Source organism: Trachinotus anak, unplaced genomic scaffold (assembly GCF_046630095.1).
Source record: "Trachinotus anak isolate AG129_WGS33_773 ecotype Australia unplaced genomic scaffold, CSIRO_AGI_Tana_v1 ptg000031l, whole genome shotgun sequence".
Classification (NCBI taxonomy): domain Eukaryota; kingdom Metazoa; phylum Chordata; class Actinopteri; order Carangiformes; family Carangidae; genus Trachinotus; species Trachinotus anak.
Genome location: NW_027273882.1, coordinates 3249762 through 3273626, shown reverse-complemented (window position 1 = coordinate 3273626; position 23865 = coordinate 3249762). Strand labels below are relative to the sequence as shown.

At 40.5% G+C, this 23865-nt stretch overlaps 2 protein-coding genes across 4 annotated transcripts in view; both read right to left on the bottom strand.

Annotated features, from left to right (window-relative positions):
* Positions 1-4977, bottom strand: part of esr2a (estrogen receptor 2a) — a 44759-nt gene extending 39782 nt beyond the window's left edge. Inside the window, exon 1 of the mRNA XM_071467643.1 lies at positions 4681-4977. The gene's annotated coding sequence lies outside the window, so the exon portion shown is untranslated. The remainder of the gene's footprint in view (positions 1-4680) is intronic.
* Positions 4978-11530: 6553 nt separating this feature from the next.
* jag2b (jagged canonical Notch ligand 2b) overlaps positions 11531-23865 on the bottom strand; it is a 49359-nt gene continuing 37024 nt past the window's right edge. For all 3 annotated transcript variants that reach the window (XM_071467659.1, XM_071467661.1, XM_071467660.1), the window contains 14 exons: positions 22168-22330; positions 21910-22071; positions 21483-21596; positions 21228-21341; positions 20876-20989; positions 19783-19899; positions 19057-19084; positions 18374-18459; positions 16935-17048; positions 16679-16794; positions 15841-16098; positions 15621-15752; positions 14865-15015; positions 11531-14738 (listed from right to left, as the gene is read on the bottom strand). In XM_071467659.1, coding sequence (XP_071323760.1) covers positions 14200-14738; positions 14865-15015; positions 15621-15752; positions 15841-16098; positions 16679-16794; positions 16935-17048; positions 18374-18459; positions 19057-19084; positions 19783-19899; positions 20876-20989; positions 21228-21341; positions 21483-21596; positions 21910-22071; positions 22168-22330 — 2208 coding nt within the window. In that variant the 3' untranslated portion in view covers positions 11531-14199. The remainder of the gene's footprint in view (positions 14739-14864; positions 15016-15620; positions 15753-15840; positions 16099-16678; positions 16795-16934; positions 17049-18373; positions 18460-19056; positions 19085-19782; positions 19900-20875; positions 20990-21227; positions 21342-21482; positions 21597-21909; positions 22072-22167; positions 22331-23865) is intronic.

Here is a 23865-nt window from a genome sequence, read left to right as displayed (position 1 = left end):
CGAGGAAAATCCTCCTGAGTAAGGACATTTTGTCAGCCCTCATCTGTTCATTAGCTTGTTTAGGATTAAGAGTTGGGTTACGGGTAATAATAAGGAAGTAAATTAGAAATAAATTAGGTTAAGGGTTAAGGATAAGTCTGTAACGAAGGTTAGAGGAGAAAACACTTTAAAACACACAATCTTGCCTTAAAATATCAAATACACATTCATCTGACATTATCGGGAGGTTTCATTATCTGGTGTGTTTTTCTTGCTTTCACCCACATGAAACAATTAGTTTATTAATACACTGGTCTAATGACAGGAAACATCAATATATTTTACTTTTGATTAACAGTTTATAGCAATAGAGCATTTAGCATTTAGCTAAAGAACCAGATATTTCCCTCAGTAGTTGGTGAAAAGAGAATCAATATTGGACTTAAATTCACCAGGTGGTCCCACTGATGACACTAATGTTGGTCCATGTCTGCTAGATGAGGAAATAGGCAGCTGTTTGTGTTGCTAACACATTTGCCATTTCAACTTTATAAGGTCAAAATATGTTAATGTTGTATTTACAGCTTCTTAGGCTGCCCCCAAGTGATAAAAAAAAAAAAAAAAAAACATTTTGAATATTATATTGCCAATTATAGTTGTAGCCCTATTTATCTTTTAAAAATTAATTGATTAATTGCAAAAAAAATGTTGGCTGATTAAACAAACAATGAAAATAACTGTCGCAGATGTAATGCATTTAATTTCTCCATTTGTTTATTTTTTGGTTTGGAATAAAAAGTAAGACTGGGTATTTAGGATGAGCACTGGAGAATCAGCACAATCAGCTTTACTGACAGCCAGTGATCTTTAAGGGAAGGTGGGTCCACAGGAGGAGGTCACATTCCCTTCCCCCCCGGTCCAGCAGCAGAGAAACCGTCTGTCTGTTGTAAAGGCTGCTGCAGCATCGACGACATTTTCGTCTGGATAAAAGGCCCTCCTTATTAAGTCAGCTGTCACATCGGGCACCTTGCCAAGCGGCACATCCATCCACTTGCTATTCCCAGCTGTGCCCTTATTGCGCTACGCCAACTGCCGAAATCCTAGCATGACCTCAAACAACCTCGAGTAAGAGGTTTTTTTCTAGTCTCGTTATATTTTTCCACAATCTGATTTCCACTACGGCAGGTGTTCAAATAGCTTGGCTTGTCTGGGCTATGGGCGCCTAAAATCTGGACTAATCACTTTGAGGGAATAAGTCCAATTATTGTGCGTCCATGCTCGTCCAGTGGGTTTTTACATGAATGAATGACAATAGTTGCAACCAAATGTAACTTCAGATCTCTCAGAGTCTTAATGAATGAGAGGATCACCGGCCTTAAAGAATGCAATCAATTATCTTCACGTGGGACTCTCCGCGTAACTTTCAATTATCCTTTCATTAAGTCATTGTAATGGGATTGATTGAGTACAGATGGAGTTGACCTCTGATCAGCTATCTAAGGTCGCGCCTGTCAAGTGTCAAGTTGAGAGAATTGATTAAAGGATCAAATGGGTTTCTGATTAATTGATTTTTTTCTTCTGGAGAGTGTCCCTTTCACCACCCTTCCATCAACACAGTGAGGAGAGACATTTAATCAGTTTTCTGAGGCTGGTAACTTTAGTTTAAAGCAGCACAGTAACACGAGAGTTATGAGTACACCAGGCACAAATAACTGAAGCATGTGGGCTCTGTCTGACTGGAAATTTAGCTCGACAGAACTTTTTTAAAATCCCAAGAAAATTATTTGTTTCCTGAGCATTTAATTCTACGTAATATTAACAGGGAATATCTGTTATTATATAAAACTACCAGGTTGCTTAATGTTTATTTTTTTATGCTCATATAACACAAACAAAATAATGTGTAACACATCCTAATTATTTTATCTACAAACCAAATTATATATATGAATTTTAAAGTTAACAATTTTCATTATTCAACTGAATGACACTCAAAGATTTATTGGAAATGCATGCACACATGAAAGTTACGAGTCTTACCTCTGCCACAATACTCAGAGCTGCTCCCAGTTCTAGTGGATAACTGATGTTGAGGCAGTAGTATGTTGTACAAAGGCACTGCCAAAATTAGGAACACTGCCATTCACAAAGGTCTGGTCCACTCGAACCACAAAGTGTCCAGATTACAAATGAAATGCAAAAATTATCATTCCAAAATGATGATGATGATTTTTTTGCATATCCTTCAGCCCTACTGCAAAGTGATGTTCACAAATATTTCCAGAGTAGTAAATCAACCTTTGTATAAACCTATAAAAAAAAAACTAAAAAGTGTGTGCATGTGAAAGAATTGTGCATTTATAAGCTGAGAGCCAAGGAATTTCTTACACTGCAGTGATTAATTAAGGTAAAGTCCAACAGCAGCTGTGCATGAAGTTCCAGTTGCTAATAAAGTATAATTACACAACCTTCATCAATATATAATTCATTAATTTGAAAGCAATTTTGGAAATTGTATTTGAAAACATGCATCACTCCTTCCTAAAACTAGAAATTAGTGAGAAGCCTCAAATCGGGCCACAACACAAGGGGCACTGACTTTGTTCAGTATCTGTGGATGTTTATCCATTAAAAGATTGATTAGATGTCATAAGACAAAATAATAAAATGACAACAGACAACAGATGGCAGATTTGTTGATAATGAAAATAAGCGATTAGTTACTGCATTATATGACATTTTATACACCAAACAACTCATCAGCTAATCAAGGAACTGAATGGTAATGACAACAAATGTTAGTTGAATCCCTAATTTTATCCATGACAATGTGTTTGTTAACTGAACACTATAGGATCATGTGGTAATTCAGTGTAAAGGTAGTGCAGGAAGTTCAGGAATTATCTGTACCAATGAAATGAAATGCCCTTGAGCATGGCACCAAGCCCCTACACGCTGCAGTTCAGCTGCTCACTCCCAATGCAATAAAAAAATTCAGGGAAACTTATCTCTGCATTAAACTGCCAAACGTTTGTTTTTCATACTTTCTATTTCCTGGAATAAAGGCACTTTAAATGTTTTGAGATGTGAATCGGTGCTGTTTTGAGTTTCACTTTGTTTAACATGCTCAATCACTGTCTCTCCAGCATTATTCTCAAACACCGTCTGGCTCACCTGTACTTGACATGGCTCAAGGCAACGTATTTCTGCGACATGCCCGAACCGACCGAGGAATGTGTGATATTACAAAATCACTCATTCATTATTTCTTTATTCATTATGAACCAAGTGAGTCAAGGCTGAGTCACACAGAAGGAGTGCCAGTGTGGAAAGATCAGCTAAATGGCTGAACCTAACCCACATCAACAATGAATATTGTCAAAACTATCTCCACTCAAGGTCCACTTACTCACTTGTTCATCATCAGCAGAGGGCGTTTGTTAAATTGTGATGTAATTGCTGTTTTCTCTTCTATTGTGGTTCAAAAGTTGAGGTTTTTAGTACGTACTTGGCCTTAGAAACAGCAGTCGATAAAACAACAGGTCCATTTAGTAGCTTTCCTGGAGCTTTTGATCACAGGATCTTTAGTGGAAGGTGAACCTCAGGTTTTAAGCAAACGTCGTTAGGTTATGCAGTATGATCAAAAGCTCCAGAACTGTTACTAAATACTTTAAATTAATATAAATACTACAAATATCTATAACAAGGAAATAAGTGTACATCTATAACACTTAATGCATGTAATAAGACAGGACAGGAGTTCAGAAGTTTATATGTCACTATGATATAAAGAGTAAAACAAAATAAAGTATGTTGTCAGCAGAGAAAATGTAAATATGCAACCTTCTATCCAATGTGTGTCATGTTGATGTTTTAATTATGCCAGTATGAATTAGAGCTAAAAAATAATGAGTATGGGCTGTGTGCATGACAAGAGTCACGTTTACATCCTTAAAGCGGCGTTAATGAGGGCTGGTCAGCTGAAAATGTTTGGTGAACTACCGGATGTTGTACAGGAGAAGAGTTTTGTTGTGTATTGTTATTTTGACTGACTTACATCCCCAAAAACTAAAATACAGTATCTGAAGAAGACAGAAACCCAAACAATGACTAGGGGAAAATGAGCTGTGATCAAAAGTAATTACTGAAGTACAATTTTGGAGTGCTTGTATTTTTATTTCAGTATATCCATTTTATTCTACTTACAATACTTCTACTTCTATTGTGCTTTTCACTCAACTACATTTATCTGGCACTTAGCAGATTCTTATTATAAATACCAAATATAATCAGTTAACAATCTATGATTTATAATTAAGGATTAAACTACCCAGCAGTATATTAAGTAATTACAATTAGTGGCACCTATCTGCTGTAGCACTGCACACTAATGCATCCAGTTGTAATACAGTCTACTGAATATGATTCTCAAATGGGGTGTTGATATTAATAACACTAGATAAATCTACACCATGAAAGCATCACAATGCACAGACAACAGTCAAGAGAAAAATAAACTGGGTCTGTTGAGAAAATTATTTCACAAGTAATACAGTGCAGATGTAAGTGCTGCCCACAGGTAGCCACGTACATTAACCACAGCCAGGAGATGCCAAGACACAAGCAGCCCACAAACATGACTGAACAGAACCCAAACATCGACTTACAATATACATGTTGACACAAGCGGCGTGTACTCACAGCTGGTGAGGAGAAGCTGTTGTCCTCTGATCTCAGCAGAGAGCCAATCCTCTGGGAAGGAGTCAGGTAAGCTAGCTAGCAGCAAATGTAGCATCAGCACACTCACTTCCTCCACAAAGCCAGAGCCAACATGTCCGGATTGTTAGCGGGCTGTCTTCATCTTAAAATGCCACAGAAACATTAGCAGCAGTGGTGGCGAGGCAGGTTTTTACAGAAATACAGGTTAGAGACGACCGTGGGCAGAAAGGACAGCTGTTCGGGCAGTTTAAATAGTCCGCCATTTTTAAAAGGATGCGACACAGCAACTAAACTACGTCACATGAGAGATTTCCCGCTCTCAGAGGTCAAAGGTATTTAGATTCTTTATTTGCAGTAATTAAAACTACTTATACCACAAAATAAAAATACTCCATTACAAGTAAAAGACAGGTATTCAATGTCTTACCTATATAAAAGCAACAAAGCAGCAAAACGTAGCTTACTAAGTATCAAACGTACCCATATTCAAACGTTATAGGCTATATATAGGTTACATATAATTAATTTCCATATATGACATACATATATAAAGATATTAAATAAAAGCTCATATGTTAAAAAAGAAAGAAAAAAAAAAAAAATATATATATATATATATATATATATATATATATATATGTAATGAACCAGATTTATCCTTCACTTCCACATCACCACATGTCCATCACAGTCTGTTTGAAGGGATATAAGACTGAATTCGAGCCTCCACTTTGATCCAGACACAGGCTGACTGCAGCTTGTGCCTTAAGAAGTGAAATGTTCCACCACAGTGACCTTTGACCTTTGACCTTTATATATATATATATATATATATATATATATATATATATATATATATGTAATGAACCAGATTTATCCTTCACTTCCACATCACCACATGTCCATCACAGTCTGTTTGAAGAGATATAAGACTGAATTCGAGCCTCCACTTTGATCCAGACACAGGCTGACTGCAGCTTGTGCCTTAAGAAGTGAAATGTTCCACCACAGTGACCTTTGACCTTTGACCTTTATATTTATATATATATATATATATATATATATATATATATATATATGTGTGTGTGTGTATATATATATATACACACACACACACACATATATACATATATATATACATATACATATATATACATATAGACCTATATGAAACATATTGGAAATGACAATTTCATATATTTACATATGTCTTGTCCATACAAATATGTATGTTTACGTATGTGTGCTTAAATTGTATGATAAATAAATACATTCATCTCAAAGCCTGTCCGTATATGATGAATTTTTATATAGTCTGGGATGACCACTTGGAGGGGAAGGAAGACAAAACAAACACAAATATTCTAAAAAAATTCTCCAGATTTATTTTATACAATTATTTCACTGATACCACCTGATACGTTTACATGTAAGCTGCTCCTCCTGACTGAAACAAGCATTAAGCAACATCAGTCAGTCATCTTGTCTTCGTAGGTTCTCAGTTGTCCAGTTCATGGTGCTCCTAAGTGCTAGAGTCGAAGGCAGCTGGACTTCTTTTTAGTTTCTTGACGACGTTTCACCTCTGATCTGAAAGGCCTCTTCAGTTCGTCAGTTTTATTTCATCCTCTTGATTTGATATTTCATCTAATGAATTACAAGCCTGTGTTACTGTGAAATCCCTATGTTGTATGTTCTGTGTACCACCTTGACCAGAAGACTTCTGTACTGTAAAAAAAATCTATGTAAGGCCCTTTCCTATATGTTATATGTGACAAAAAGATACACTTTCAGAACCAGCTCTGTCCCCAGTTTCTGGGTCAGAGATTTGTGAGTTCACAGAGAACGCAGGTCTAGCTCTCCAATTCTACAGGTATTCAGCAGCTTTTCATTTTGTTGTACTGTACATACTGTAGCCTGCCTCGGAGTAGATGCTGAGGCTATTTCACACTCCCCAGTGTCACTCAGGCTGGGAGAGGTGCAAATTGACCTTGCATATCAATGTACATGGTGTTGGGTTGCACTGCACACTGTCACTTGAGCGTGTACAAACAGACATGCATGGAATATGTAGAAGCAAGCAGAGCAAGGAAAACTACATGATGAAATCTCAAAAAAAAAAAAAAAGCTCAGTCTCAAGAACACCATCTTTCCATCTGTCCATCTATGTATCTATGTCTATATCTACATATCTCTCTCTCTCTACATACATACATACATAGATAGATAGATAGATATTATAGACATAGGAGCTTGTACTTTTCCATCACCATCTGCTAAAGGCCAGATTCTCACCAGTTTCCCAAATGACCAACAAGTTCACATGTGCTGGTATCTCACTGCTGCATGGATATATGCGCAGGTGTGAGTATGTGTGCACAGGAGCTCCTGAGGTATGGAAATAGATGCAAATTCACACTTTGTTTACCCTCCGTTGCCCTTTGACCTTTCTCCATGCCCTGCAAAATCCAACATGTGTTCTGTATGACGTCCATGGCTGTGAAGTTACAGCAAGGGATGGAAACATAGCGCAGTCCACTAAAGGTGATAATTGTAGCTCTTTTAACATCATTGTGTCATTGTCACATTATTATTTGTGATATTTTGGTACAGTTACAGTAGAATATGTCATTGCAATATCTCCAAGGTATTGCAAAACCCCCATAAATATATTTTGGTGTTAATTAACTGGGCAGCAGAGAGGTCTCATACAAGCAAAAGAAGACTTCATTAAATATGGTATCTAATGATTGGCACATCTAGAGAACTCAAAGCCCCAGTAGACACAAAACAACATAATTAATTATTCACTTTTTTTTTAAGGCAAAATGATAAAAATTCACAGGTTCCAGCTTCTTAAATGTAATTTTTTTTCTATTGTTCCATGTTTTCTGCAGCTACTGTATATATGACATGTTTACATTTCTAGCTTCATTTCCTTTTTTTAATTATCATCACTGATTATCGTACAGGGTCGCCCCCCTGGCCCCTTTATTTTAATTAAAATTGACATATACTTTTCTGTATCCAGTTATGTTTCTCAATGTACGTGCCATGTTTACCCACAAATCATTTTACTGTCATCTCAATACATTTGTGTGTTTGGACACACACACACACACACACACACACTGAACAGTTGTCCCAGAAAAGCTGCTATGGCACCACAAGACACTCTGTTGCAATTCCCCCCACCCCAGCCATTCCCTCCCCTCTGCCAAGTTATTGCCCCCCCCTCCCACCTCCTGGTGCAGAGGGTACATGTGGGGGTTACTGCAGAAGCAAAACAGACCTGCAGTGCCAGCCAATAGTGCACAAACACACAGAGACACAGTCAGGGCACTGTGGCTTGTTTCCCTGCTTCAGTCAGCCCACAGTGCCAGCTGCAGCCCGCTGTCCACCAGCACGTGCCAGCTTGATATCCCGTATGGGCCATGTTTGGTGTGTGTGTGTGCGTGTGTGTGTTTAAAGGGACGAAGGGCTTAGCCTAAAATCCTGTCACCCAGCTGCCTCCACTGTCAGATGGTCCCAAAGACCCACATCAACAGATGTACAGAGCAGCCAGAGGGAGCAAGACAAAATACCATCTCACAGTCAGTCGCTTCTACTGCAGCCTGCCTGTGTGCACAGAAAGCACATGTGTGTATAAAAGAGCCCACAACCTTCTCCGCTTTATTACAGTCAGAGAGGTGAATCAGTCTCCACAATGCAGCTGAATGCCTTCGGCCATTTTGAGCTCTGTAGTAGTACTACGTGTTTACAAATGCGGCGTACTGAGATGTCCTTGGCTATTGCAAGGAGCCACTTTTGGAATCTGGTGTCAGTTTACTGATGCAGTCTGGGATCAGTGGGGGGTGTATTGATGCTGACAGGCACAAAGGAAACTTGGCATCACACTACTACTACTACTACTACTACTACTACTACTACTACTACTACCTTGTATCAACACTTGTCAATAGATAAATATTTTTATCCTGATCAGCAGAGAGAGTAAAGCAAAACCAAAAATCTAAAAAATGGTCAACTGAAATGACAGATGATGGGATTAGCAACAAAACTGGGTTGAATTCAAGTTAAGTCAAAAAAGGAGCAAAGCCTTTCAAGGGATTTTTTTTATTTTGTGCTGTATAAATAAAATTGACTTAACTGGATAAAATCAACTCTAGTTTCCAATTCACCTATTGTTGCATCAGGGGAAGAACAACCAGATTAAACCCATGAGGATGCAAGAGAAACAGCCAAGCTCCATGTAGCTAAATATTTAGATCAAATGTCAAACTGTTACTGTTGCTAATTTGTGATGTACAAGGATAGTGAAGTTCTCAGCTATCCTGTGACAACTTCTGAAAGGTTGAAACGCATGAAAGTCAAAACAAGCTATCGGCTAACACTGAACAGCTTAATCCAGAACTCCATCAGAGTAATGCACAACACATACAAGTGTCTACAGACCTGATGCACACCCCCACATGTTTGTTGAAGAACTCCTCCTGAAACCACAGGCACTGACATGCTGTTCTAACAACCTCCACTCTTCTAGGAAGGATTTCACCAAGATTTTGGAACATGGCTTTGGGGATTTGCTCCGTTTAGCCACACGGGCATTAGTGTGGTTGACCCCTAATGTGGGGACGATGCATAACCTGGCTCACAGTTGGCATTCCAGTTCATCCCAAAGGTGCTGGATGGGCTTGAGGTCAGGGCTCTGCACAGGCCAGACATGTTATTCCAAACCAAACTGTGGAGGCGGTTTCTTTATCAACCTGGCTTTATCCATTGGAGCACCGTCATGCTGAAACAGGAAAAGGCCTCAATCCATCAGTCAACACTTGAAATTATACAAATACACATGTAAGAACCACAAAAGGAACTGAGACAATTAGCATTGCAACAAAAACAAAACACAATATTCTGATACGAAATGTGATTATTTCCACCATATCCCTTAATAGGATCAAATGAGACAACAACAACGTGACCAAACCCTTCTTCAAATGATTTTGCAGTCATCCATATTTTAATATATCCATAAACATCATCAGCTCCCTTCCCCTCTCCTACCATGACTCCAGCACTTCCACAAAGCTGTGTAAGTCGATCCGGCCTTTCCGACAACGGTCGGTCCCATTAGCGCCAGCCATGAGCACCCATGGGAGTCAGGAGGAAAACTGTCCCACCCCACCCGCCCCCACTCCGCTCAGCATCATAACATTACTCATGAAACATTCACATCTTTATGTGGCCAGGGTGATCACGCCAGCCTCTCATTGGCGGAGGCTGGATCGGCCCAGAACAGGAGAGGAGGTTCTATTGGTGTGGTGGGAGCCAGACTGTTGGCAGGACGGTGAGGAGGCTGGTGAGGAAACGGGATCGATCGATCAGCCCACATAGATGAGGGCAAGGGCAAGTGCTGCAGGGTTTCAGAAGCCTGCTATTCTTGTGTAGATGACAACAGTTAGAGGTTGAAAATAAATCTCGATTTATCTGCATTTATGATCGTTTTAAAAAGTTTGTAGTCAGCAGAACTACCAAGTTTGCTATCGAGCTACTAAGCTAAACAGACCTAAATTCAGTGGGTTTTACAGCTTACTTTTCCACTTCGTGCTATGGTTTGCAGGTTTTATATGCAAAAGCTTTAAAATATCCGTCTCTGAGAGATCTGTCATCACCCCAGTGCTATGGAAGTGAGTGGAAATTTCTCTTTGTTGAGTCACTGAAAAATTACATCTAAAAATGTGTCCCATTGTCCATATTTTACCATTTAAACAGCAGTAAATAAGCATTAATTTACTTTTTTGGGATGTGTTAGCAAACAGTTGACTTTTTACACATCCAGCAGACATGGAGCAACATTAACATTCAGTTGGACTCATGTTTCTATTTTGATAACCCGAGAGAAACATCTGGCTCTTTAGCTCCTGAATAATAGTGGCTAATGTTGTTAGCGTCAAAGTTGGCAGACTGCCTGCTCTTTGATGTTGGGTCAATAGTGTAGTTAGTGAAGCAGAGCCTTTACCCAGAAAACATCTGCCTGGTGCTGGAAATAAGGGTCACGAGAGTTAATGGGAATGAATTAAACCAGATAAGCAGTGGGCTTTAAAAACCAAAATAATGAACTGAAAGGTGCTAAAACGCACCGTAGAACTCAGAAGTGTTGGGTGGGAATTCTCTGTGTGTTGTTCCCTACATCTGATCCATAGTATAAAAAAATTGGATAACTGCAGTCTTAAAGCATGGTGGCATGATATGTAATGGTCTAATTGTAACCAGATGATGGCACGTTTTCATTATACTAAATTTTGTTGTGTAATTTAACACTACAAAGCAATTACATTTGAATTTTCCCAGGCTGGAAATTGTGGTGAATGAATGGATCGACTTAGTAGACTGTTGTTGTTCATTACTGTAACCATGACAACAAAGGTCCTCTAATTTTAAGCATGTACTCATTTTAACTCACACCACAATCTTTTCCTAAACCTAACCAAACTGTGTCACAACCTTTGGTGACACCTATGGCGATAAGTGGTAACTGCAGAGCTCCAGACTGTGTCACCTATGTGCATGTTAATTAACATTACCGTGACAACGAAGATCCCGTACGCCTGCCTCTGGTATGCTCCAACAGATCTTGTCCAAGATGGTCAAGCAACCAAGCAACCTCGATGGTCGTTTAGGTTGAAGGACTTGTTGATTTTTATGTCAAGTTTGATCGTCTACATTACCATGACAACTGACCATAGTCCAGCTGCTGATGAAGGCCGTGTGATGTGGTCAAAAGCTCCAGCACAGATAGCCGGACCTTTAAGCAAACCAAATATTACAAGCGCGATCAAGATGTGTCAAAACTGCTTTAATAAATAACTGGGATGATTATTTAGAACAATTAAACATCCACTAAAAGAATGAAACTTTTTTGCTTTGTACAAAATTACCTTATGTCCCTTGGAGAATAAAATGTATACCATATGCATTATTCAGCTTTTAACACCAGCAGTGACGCATCTTTAATTCTTTATTTTGCTGTGTCCCATTTACAGAAAATACGATGGCGTTTTGAGACAATGACATGATATGAAAAGGGGTAAAACTCTGTCCTTTTGAAATGAGTTGGTAACTTAAAAAAAAAAAACAAAACAAAAAAACAACACACATTTGCATGGTCGCAAAAAAATTCTGCATCAGCAAATATTGTTCCCTTCATTAAAGCCTTTAAACCAAACATGAAGCTAATGCATGATGTCCACATTTGACCTACTGACATCCACATTCATGACACTCAAAAAGTCATGGTGGACGTTTTAGTTTTTTTTTTTAATCCTCCATCAGCGTTTTATTCCAGAGATCTCCATGATAGCAAAGTGAGACAAGGAGAGCACTTTACTAAGGCGAATAAAACACGCCACAATACACCACACAACGTTTTAAAGAGTTACTTTCCTTAATAGTGAAAACAAACCAACAACATAAAAAGATGACCATTGATTACACAAATAATGCATTACTCGTTACATTAAGGCACCTGAAACAAAAGGGTTTGTGATGGGTTTAGAAATGGTTTGAAGTGTTGCAGGGAAAAACTCTTTAAGGCTATAATATCAGCAGCTTTTTAACACTGCCTGTTGAAGGATTTTGAGCAAATCCTGATCCTGAACAACCAAAACCAGGGAACTAATGACGAGTGAACTGAAAATGAATCGAGTTTAAAACGGTAGGCGCTAAAAAAAATTTTCAGATACGGCTATCGCGCCCTCTAAAGGCAGACACTCAGAAACAAGTTGCACTTTGGCCACACCCCTATTTGTGATGTCACAAAAGGCTGTTCACCATTGGCTGTACAGGCAGAACACCCACTCTGAGGAGTAGCACTGATCAGTAGAGAGCAGTTGTTTCTTTTCGCTGTTTTACAAGATTATTCTGAAATACCAAGACCTTATGAATTAACTTCTACATTTTTTTTGTTACTGCAATTTAAGGTTTCCTCCAATAAAGAAAAATAAGTGCAAAAGAATTAGCATCAAAAAACAAAAAACCTACTGTTGACTAAGGCCAACAGATGTGATTAACTTTGCCAATCCAGTAACAGGACTGCAGCATCAAAGAAGCTGAAGTTTTTGTAATGTTGGACCATATATATCCAAAAAATTTTAATAATAGGAAAAGATTTGATTGGAAGAAGCAATTTTTTAACCTGATGATGGTTACTCTATGATAAGAGCATCATTATGTACCCAAAAAGCATCACTGATTTCCTCTGCGTAACTAAAAAGCACTAAAGAAATAGTCGTTGAGGACTCAAAACTGTTGACGTGACAGTTTGTCACAAAAACACAGGAAATGTGTCCCCATGACAAACCATTTATAAACCCTTCAGAAATTCCTTCATAGGTGGTACCTCACTGTAAAGGTTCTTAACTGTGGGACTCTGAATATGAAGTGTTATAAAACCTGCCTATTTCGACTGGCATAAATAAAAGGAATGGCATTGTAAAAAAAAATAAAAATAATATTAATCATAATAATAATAACAACAATAATAATAATAATAATAATAAAAATGTGTGACTTGTCTTTAAGTTACTTATTTCAAATATACACAGCGACTCCTTTAGTATTTACACATATGTACAGAGTATTCATTTCTGTTTTGATCAAATACCTTGTATGGCGTTGCTGTGAAATTGAACTCTCTAAATGTACACTTATATCCCTTTGAGATTTGAGAACAAGGAGGTCAAACTGGGCAGCGCGACTTGGAGCCTTGACACGACTCTTAGAAAGGCACTTGCTACCAACTCAAATACTGCAAAAAATCCTCAAACAGAGTTTTCAGCCAAGACAACTGAGAGACAGGAGAAAAAAAAATGGAAGGCCACATAGTAGGCACTGGGGTTTCTGTCCCCTCTCCCCTCCAGGCCAAATGTTTTGGTAAGGCTGGCGCATGACGGCCACAGGTGGATCGGTGGGCAAAGCCGGAAAGAGACAGAGCAAAGGGAAGGTTTCCTCTGTTGCTGTGGCTGCAACAGTCCATTTTCCTCAAAACCCTTGCTTTACTGTCCCTTTAATGTGTATTAGAGACACAGACACTGAACAGGAGCCCGCTGACAATTTAACAAAATCATAATCATCTGTAAACAAAAAAAAAATCTTTGTACAAGTCATTTTTTCTCCTTTTTGATGGTTCATCACTTCTTAAATGGTACAATTCCATAAACAAAAAATGCAGAGAGCTTCTTTTGCCTCCTGAAAAATTGTTACATTTCAGCTCCTTCTGTACATAATTAAAGAAAAATAAGTGAACAGAAGCAAAAAAGGATGTTCACTGTGCTCTAGCCTCCTGAATAAAAAAAAAAAAAAACTGCTTCAGGTGACAGTGACAAAAACATGAAAACAAAGAATGGCTTATGAAAACACAAAGCCTTTTTTTCTTTCCAAAAGTAGTCCCAAAATAATAGCAGCTGCCTTGCAGCTTCTTTCGCTTCCACATGGCGAGTTCTTTGTTTAAATTTCTTGTACACAGTGGTCTCTGAGGTCCTTTTGACCAGTCAAGACGGCACTGACATTTTTCCAGCGGTTGTCTTTGGGGCTGTAGCCTGGGGTCCGGTGGGGCGCTTTGAGGGGTGAACTGGAGCTGTGCAGGGTACAGATCACTCCCCCATTGGACTGCACTGCAGTCTTAGAGTACTTATAACCTGGCTGCTTTCCTGCCTCTGCTCCACCACACTCCTCCTCGAGCTCAAGCTCGCCTTCCGTCTCCTCCTCCTCCTCCCCCTCATCACACGTCCGATAGGAGGGACCCATGAGCTTTTTGCGCTCCTGCTCAGCCTCCCTGTTACTTTCTTTCAGCTGCTGCTGCTGCTGCTGCTGACGTCCCACGACGAGCCGGAGCGGCTCCCACTGGTTGTTCACATTGCCATCTGCGGCAGATCGTGCGTTCCTCTCACGTTCTTTTCTTCGTTTGCGCGTCCACCAAACGCACACAATGATGCAGAAGAGGCAGAGCAAGCAGAAGACCACACATAGTAAAGGCACCAGGTAATCTGTTGACATCAAGATGCACATGGAAGGAAATTAAAGACAACTACAGAGAAATCAGTGGATTAATCAGGAACTGAAAGGGGCCCATTACAAACCCTTGTGGGACAGCTTTGTTAATTATTACTCACCCACTGAGGGGGACGTGACCTGTGTTTCCACTTTGACCTCTGTGACTGCCAGCATTATAGTGCTGTTGTGCCGCCTTGACAAGGTGCCCTCTATGGCACTGGCTACCTTCTGGATCAGACTGTGGTCTGGAAGATCTTCTGGATGGAAAGACTGAGAACAGGAGAACAGTGAAGAGATGAGACACAACAGCCTGGAACAGGCATTAAACTAAATCATAACCTCTGCAATCAATGCATGACTTCAGTCCTCAAAGTATGCATGATAAGGTCATGTCTTAATAGCCCAAAGTCAAAACTAAAAAGAGACACAGAGAAGGGACTCACTGGGGGTTTAGAAAAAGTGAATAAATAAGTTGAATAAAGGAATGGGCTATTTGTGAAATAAGCTTATTTACCTCCTTGTATCTTGAGAATGAGAGTGAGAATAAGCCTATTTCCTAGAATTTCAAGCTATTCCTGTAACTTAATTTAGGACTGCAAAGCCACCAGTGACAAACTGTGTCTCTTTGACCCATACTTGTGGCAAAATGAAGTGGCCCAAGAGCAGCACTAGTTGTTTGGGTATCTGGGTCCCAACCAACTAAATCTGTGCCAGCCAAACTGGGAATAAGAACTAATGACCTCCAACGCTGTACTTCTTACTAAAATGGGTTGTTTTAATGGTAATGCACACACACAAGAGCACAGTGGACACTATAACCATCCAAGAAATGGACAATGTACAAACTCATTTGTCAGGAACAAAGTTTCACTTACTATTGCCACCTCTACAGCATCCTGATATGAATGAGAGAGGTCACAGAGCAGGAGAAGGGTGTGGTCTTTTGCCAGGCTTCGGATGTCAGGAAGATACCTCAGCTCATAGCAGACATTCTCCACCGTTGTTCCCTGCATATGCACAGAAACACATACTGATCAGCAACAACGCAACAGTGCTTCTGAAACAAGAGATATTATACATGAAGAAGTGACTCACTGGTGGTACTTTGTCTCTGTTGAAAACAAGTGTTATGCGGACACAGCTGTTGTCCAAATGCCCGCAGTTTGGCTGGCACTTGGTGGTTACTTGTGGAGGTGGGGGTCCAGCCATGGCGCAAACCCCCCACTGATGGCAAGGGGGGGAGAAGCAGGTGAGGTAGCTGTGCTTTAAGCACTCCCGTCCAGCCGGGCAGGACTGCCGTCTCTGCTCCTGGCCTGACGACTGGAGCAGGCAGGGACGGCGACCACACAGCACCTGGTGTCACAGGGTCAAAATATTCACCTTCGTGTAATCCCACAAAACTTTAATATTGCTATTACCCTGCATGTTACATCAACTTTACAACCAGCAAATATTCATTATTATCTAATTTGCTGTTGCAACAGAAGACAAAAACAATCAGAAACATTTACAAATGTTTTTCTGTCAATCGACTAATTGATGATTAATTCAGGTCCAATCACTACATCTCTAATCTCATTAATTATTGGCACAGAATAAAAGATTTTATCACTTTTATAATATCAGTGATTGTGATCTAATGAATATTTGTTTTGACATGCCTGAAATGCGACATGAAAATGTAGTTTATTAAATTTCTGCATGTTTTTTTTCATGAAATGCTCTAAAATAGACAAAAGGAAACTGAAATGATCTTATCATGTCACCCTTTGTACTTGCATCTCTGGCTCCACTTTGAAAAACAACACATCTAAGAGACAACTCAACCCACTGATTGCTTTGTTTTACTCTATCTGAGCACTGTTAGTCGTTGTTTTTCCTCATTTTGAGTAGGACATATTTAATGCCAGTGTGTTTAGAAAGGCCTTGTTACCTTTGTACAGTCCACTTTCCCGTTGATGCAGTGACAGTTGTTGCATTCTTCCTCCCAGCGGCTGCCGTGGGGAAACTGCAGCCCACCGTAGTGGCAACTCTTCCCAATACCTATGACTACACACACAGAAAGAGACATGTTATTATTATTGATGGAATGAACTGACTACAAACTTTGAGGAAATAAACTACAAGATGGAGTGAATTGATGAGAGTATGTCTTGAATGAGTAAAGCAGAGCTCAGAGATCTATTTACACTCTTGACAGCGGGTTCCTGTTCGACCAAGCGGGCAGATACATCGGAAACCGTTGATCTCATCGATGCACGTGGCTCCGTAGGCACAGGGTGAAGACTGGCATTCGTTAATGTCTGTGAGGGGAAGAGAGCATCAAGGTCAGCGCTGGATACCAGCTAACTTTCTTTGACCCTTCACAACCACATTGTGACATGGGAACTGCTCACAGAGCTGGTTGGTGAACTACTGGAGCTAGCAAGCTGGAGCATGCTAGCAAAAGTCCATCAAAATAGCCCTAGATGTAGTTTACAGTTTACAGATACAGTTTACATGGTGACATTAGTTAATTAGTGAGTATATGAGTGAGTGCTACAGCAAAGATGCTATGCTAGCTTCCTCAATGTTGCACTCTCTGGCTTTCAAGTTCCTCAAATGTCACTGAAGTTGAGCTCACACCTGCAAATCTTAAATAAAAAATAAAAATTTGCAGTGATGTCATTGGAGTGAACTGATTTTTTATGCTATCATGATTGGGAGTTAATGCTGTCTTGTGACCCCCATTACTGGTTGTGAAGGTTTATGAGATGTGAGCAGTTTCAAAAATTAATGTTCACTTTTCTTTTGAGTAGTCTTCTAGCATCCTGACGAGGTAAAACTTCATTGTATTTCACAAGAAAAAGGACAATGATTTTATTTGACGAAGCCACACAGGAATAAACCAAATCTGGTTTAGCAGTTGCGTTATTTCCTGTCATGACTCATTGTGTCCATCAACCAACGATTGCTCAAATTCATTTTGTGGTGCCCTTGGGGAAACAGCAGCTAGTCAAGATCAAAAACTTCCAGTTTGGGCAAAATAAAAATCACAGAACTGATTCTTACACAAGATTCATACAAGGTAAGTCGTGCACATGTTTAATTATCGACTTTTCTGTCTTTAGACCTGCTCTTTGAGAGACATGTGCTTCCCCACCAAAACCTTAAAGAATCCCGGCCATTGTCATCTGGATTTCACATGAACACGGTCTGGATGAGAATTCTCAAATTCAATCCTGACACCAAAGGTGAACGCCATCCGGCCGAAACAAAGGAGCAGAGAAGAAGAGTTTCAGGGTCACTGGGTAATTTGTCTTCAGTGGGTGTTTGTGTGACTGTGTGAGTATGGAGGAGGGACGACCTCTGACCCGTGAGGCGTTAAAGGACCAAGAAAAAGGGAGAGGGCGGCGTCCTGGTCTTGCATTTAGGTGTCTATGTGTCCATCTCCCACTCACCCCCACCCAGCTTTCCTCGGTTCCTTCCTCGCTCCATCTTTCCATCCTCTTAATCATACTAGGTGCCATAACTACGTTACGGTCTTGGTAAATGAAAATGTATGATATTTAAATGTGTGAGCTTTGCACATTTGCACTGCCTTAAAAAAGCATGTCATATGATTAAGTAACTTCACGTCACTACTCACTGATTCTGCAGTCTGGTCCAGCGAAACCAGGAGCACACTCACATCGAAACCAGTTGACACCGTCCACACAGATGCCGCCATTGTAACTGAGAAATGAAAGAAATTTTAAAAGAAACTGTTAGATGAGGCCGTACAAGAGCAACATCCTTTCCAGCTGCAACAAAGCCACAAGCGTTTTTTTGTGTGTGTGTGTGTATGTGGTGGGGGTGGTGGGGGTCACAAGGCTCAATTCAACTCATCAATACCAGCCTCCACCTTTCAGATGCTAATAGGCGTGTCCAGTCCCTCCCCTCCCCTCCTCTCATCATGCCTCTCTTCCAGTCCTCCTCAAAGCCCAGCTCGCCCCCCCCAGGTCGCATGGAAAGAATGGACATGTAGACCCCCCCCTGCACTCTACCCCCCCACCTGCATTCACCATAGGGTAGGTGGGACTCCCCCCAAAAACCTCTCTCCCCACCTCTCTCTGTCCTATTCAATATACGAGCCCCCTCCACTGAGAGATGCCCCTTTGAGGCTTGATTTAAGCACAACTTCCACTGCTTTTAGCGGCCCTTCACCCCTGAGGTCTGTGTGAAGTGTGGAGATGAGAGAGGCAGGGAGATAGATACTGGGGGTCAGAGGTGTGTGTGTGTGTGTGTGTGTGTGTGTGTGTGTGTGTCGGGGGGGCAGGAAACAGTACATACCATGGATGAGGGTTGCAGTCATTTGTATCTGTTGAAGAGAAGGAAAAAAAGACATGTTTAGTGAGATATTTATGTGACATTACATCATTTTTCTTCCATCTGTACATAAAATCCAAGAGAACATATTTACTATTTGGCTTTTCTTTTTGTCACGTTGTAGCTCATTTTCAGATATTCATACAGCACCAATGATCTGCTGTGACATTTACCACATTATATACATCGTATGCATTTTCTAAAATATGACAAAAAGACAGGTCTTCACTAACGTATCTTTATCATGTGGCATCTGCATAATATTGAATCATTTTGTACCATTGGTTCAGTTTTGCTGTTAATAAATTTAAGGAGGGGCAGGAAGTAATGGCTTCATGTTATTTATAATGGATCTTTATGACTGAATTTACTCCTACATGGGGATCACCACCAACTGTGGGCAGTTAAATCATGTTTAAAGCTCTTATATATATCACCTTCAGGATACATTATAAACCAAAATGAATCAAAACACAGTCACAAAACAGTAATTGCTAATCGTATGTCAATATTGACATTGTGTTCTGAAAACTGACAATGCAACAGAGTCTCAGGAGCCCACTCCTCAACGCTGTTACGTCACACTAAAAACAGGGTATGTCGGCCTTTAAATGCCTAATAAGTGCATTGTAGCTAAGAGCGTTGAGTTTTTTGTGTTAGTTACGTGCAAAAAGATGCAGAGAAACTCACTTTGGTCACAGGTGGGGCCTTCCCAGCCCTCCTTGCAGATGCAGGTGAAGGCGTCTCCTCCTCCCACGCAGGTTCCACCGTTGGAACAAGGACTGGAGGCGCATGTGCTGTTCTTGGCTGTGGAAAGAGAGAGCATGAGCCAAAGATCACAGAGGAGCAGCAGACTGTCAAAAAATCTAAATAGTGTACACAATAAATCTAATTTTTTCTGGTCTTACTTCAGCTTTAAGTTTGCGCAACAATTTTAATTAATGAACTCGAATAATGCCAAAGACATTAACACCTGTTTGAACCAGGCACTTTATTATTGTGAAAAACACAGTGTCATCTGTTTGAAAATTATTTATCATTTGATTGTTATTCTGTATGTACAGACACTGTACCAGTGAATGTTTGTTGAAAGCCCTTGACCTGAAATAATCTGAAATGATTAAAGAGCCAAATTCTGAACTGGATAGGGTGGTATTATTTTGGCTTTTAATGCAGCTTTAGCATCTATTAGCCTAAATACGCCTGGTCCCTGACCTCTCAAGCATCACTCATGTCTCTGATTTAAACAGGTCCAGTGATTAAAATAGATCTGGCTCATTGACGGCTATTTCAGAGAGCTGGAGAAACATCTGATGAATCAGAGCCTCTTTCTACACTGTTAGCGAGCTACCAAGCTGAACTTATGCAAAAATAGTGAAATAGAAATGTTGAAAAGTGTAGATGGGATGGATGGAGCTGTACAGTTTGTTGTAGGTCAGTTTGCAAACATATCAACCCCTAAATTGGCAAATTATTCATTTGACTGTCATGGAAAATGTAAATGTAAACACAGCTTTTGTGTCAACTGGAAATGACTCCAGTGGGACTGATTTATCACTTGCTATTGATGGGATCTGGGATTCTGGGACCTCTCCTTCCAAAAACATAACTGGAGTGAAACTGGTTGTAGTAGTTGTAGTTGTAATTCTTTCTACTCAGAATGATCTCATTTAAAGATATTGAGTATCTTCAGTTATAAACTCAGCAAATCCCAAAACAAAGCTGTGACATCATCAATCACCGGCTTCCTCCGACTTCAGTATACGTCACTCTGAAAGCTCACCTGTGTTGCAAGTGTTTCCTCCCCACCCAGGTGGACACGCACAGCGGAAGGCGTCCCCGTGGTCGTAACAGGTGCCTCCATTACTACAGGTGGTTGCGTCGCACTGGTTCTCGCCTGGCGGGGGAAAACACGCCAACACTGAGGTCACATTTTGTACAGACACCCTGACACCCTCCCGGTATGACAGATTATTAGCTGCATCAGTAAGAAAATTATGATTCTTGTGGTACAACATGTTGAAACCAGGCTTCAGTTGTCAAAACATACAAAGATGTATTGCGCGGTGGAGTTGGGGGCTGCTCCAAGATATGAACATAAACACACACATTAACACAGAGTCGACATAACTCACGGGAATGGCAGGTCTTGCCCTTCCAGTTGTCGGCACACTCGCAGTAGAAGTCATTCACCAGGTCGACACAGCGGCCGCCGTTCTTACAGGGGTTGTGTCTGCACTCGTTGACATCTGACAGCAAGGGAAGATTTATAGGATTCGATCTTTACTGCGAGGTCTTTTATTTAGCGCAAAGACACAGGCGCAGAGCAAAGTCTTTTTGTTTTTTTTTAATGCTGCAAAGACAGGGTCAGAGGAGGAGAATGAACTCACTGTGGCCGCACAGTCGACCCTCCCAGCCGTCAGGACAGAAGCACTGAAAGGAGTTCACTCCGTCGATGCAGGTCCCTCCGTTTCCACAGGGGTTGTTGATGCAGTCGTTAATATCTGAAAAAGTAAAGGGGGAAAGAGTAGATGAGATAAACAGACAAAACACTTTCTGCAGGATTGTGTTTGGTTTGAAGTCAAGAGTTAACATTAGGGTTGATGTCCACCCCTGGAAACAGCTCTTTGGGAGTAAAGGAATGAAGGAATGAAGTTTGATGCTGAACTCGAAATTTTTCTTCCAAACTAGTGAGTATACAGCTGTTAATGATAGCGCTAACTTTTAGCATTTTGCAGGTAAAAGACTGGCATTAGCTTCACATTTTTCGTTTCAGCTGTCGGTGTGAGGTGAAACCCTCAAAAAGTCTCCACTTACTCTCATGACAGTAGATGCCGCTGAAACCCGGATCGCAGACGCAGGTGAAGTTGCCCGCTGGCTGGCTGATGCAGCGTCCTCGCGGGCCACAGACATTTGAGGAGATGTGCCGCACTCCAGCCGAGTCGTTGGTCGCCACAGCAACAGTGCAGCTGTCAATCGCTGTGAGGAAATAAAGATATGGTTGAAATTCATTGCTTTTCTTCTAAAATAATATAAAAGTGTCCGTACTGTAACAGTGCATACAGCTCCAGTCACCTTGACATGGGGTGGTCTGGCAGTTCTCTTTGAGCCGTTCGCAGGTTTTTCCCTCGTAGCCTTCGGGACAGGCGCAGTAGAAGTCCTGGTAGATGCTGTGACACTTGGCCTCATTCTCACAAGGGTTCGGATCGCAGGCGTCTGAGGGGGACCAGCTAGGGATCTGTGGAAACCAACAAGAGCAGATATAAACTAGAGGCCACAGACAGTAGCTGTGTGAGGAGCTGTGTAGGCCACACTAACCAAACATCGCTTTACTAAAATTTTTTATTTTTTTGGTGATTAGCAAAACAATTAGGCAAGTGAACCCAAATAAGCATCGGAGAAAAGAGAGCTCAAGTCTGTGTAGGTGAGAGGCTTAGCTTGGCTCAAGCCACCGCTGCTGCTCAGAACAAATCGAAAGGTAAGTGCACGGGTGAAGTAAGCCTCAGAAACTTTCTCTAAGCTCATCAAGGGGATCCACGCTTTTGGTTTTACATCTCTGTCCTGCTTAATCTTGAAAGATTATTCTGAGAGAGAAGCCTGGCAGAAGAGAGGGAAAGAGAAAGTGAGCAGGCAAGAGAGCGATAAGCCATTGTGAGGGAAAACACTGACTCTGGTCCAACATCATGCAGAACAGCAGTGAGTATAATAAAGATAAATCATCTGTCATACCACCATGACACAGAGAGAACAGGGCTACAGGCCATGGTGACTTCTTTTGCCATTTCTACATGCTGCAACATAGAGGTTGGAGTGAAATTCTCTCACTTTATGTAAACAGAAGCCGACTGGGCATAAACTCTGGGTTGCACCCCTTTGCCATTTAAGGTGCTGAACAGGGGAGTTAGAGTAGGGCAACATGGTGGTGAAGTCTGTGGTCCCATACAGTTTATTTTACCCTAAGTGTCAAGGCCAGATACATTTTTTTCTTTACCATTTGCATGTGTGTGGTCAGGGGATCGTGTCTCAGGGCAAGAGTGTCTATAAATCCTCAGCACATTAATGTAACTGTTTGCACTGCTCAGTGCAGCAGAGACATGTCTCACTGCAGCAGGATGTGTTGGGAATTTAGTCGTGGTGGAGAAAACCACAAGCCAACGTCACAGAATGTAGGTCTGGATAACCACAAATAAATTCTGCAATAAAAAAGATGTAACATTAAAAAGGATGTAACTTGTCTTTCACAAAACAGATTTTGCAGGATATTTTAAACAAAAATGAATTATTAATCATAAATCAATGAGTAGGTCCTCACAACAGAGCTCACAATGAATATTGGAGATCTTTGTGATGCTTTGCTTTTTCATTCTGGTCCAAAGCAAGATGAGATTCAAGGTTCATTCTTAACCTTGGAAATAAGGAGTTGAGATCTCACAGTGGGGACCATTTAGTGGCTGTTCTAGAGCTTTTGGTTTTATCACATGGTCTTCATACTGCTACTGGAGTTTTGCTAACTTCATATGGAGCCATCAGGGACTGACAGAAGTCTTTAAAATGCTCAGGAAAAAATTTAAATGTGAGCATCTACAACTGCATGACAACTCACATTTACTGATGAAGATCATGTGACATAATCAAAGGCTCCAGAAGACTGTTATATATTATATAACAGTATAGCTATATTAAAATATAATATTACCCAGTGAAGATAAAAATGCATTACCATTATGTCAATTTTATTTTAGCTTAGTCTAGCATGTTAGCATGCTAACTTTT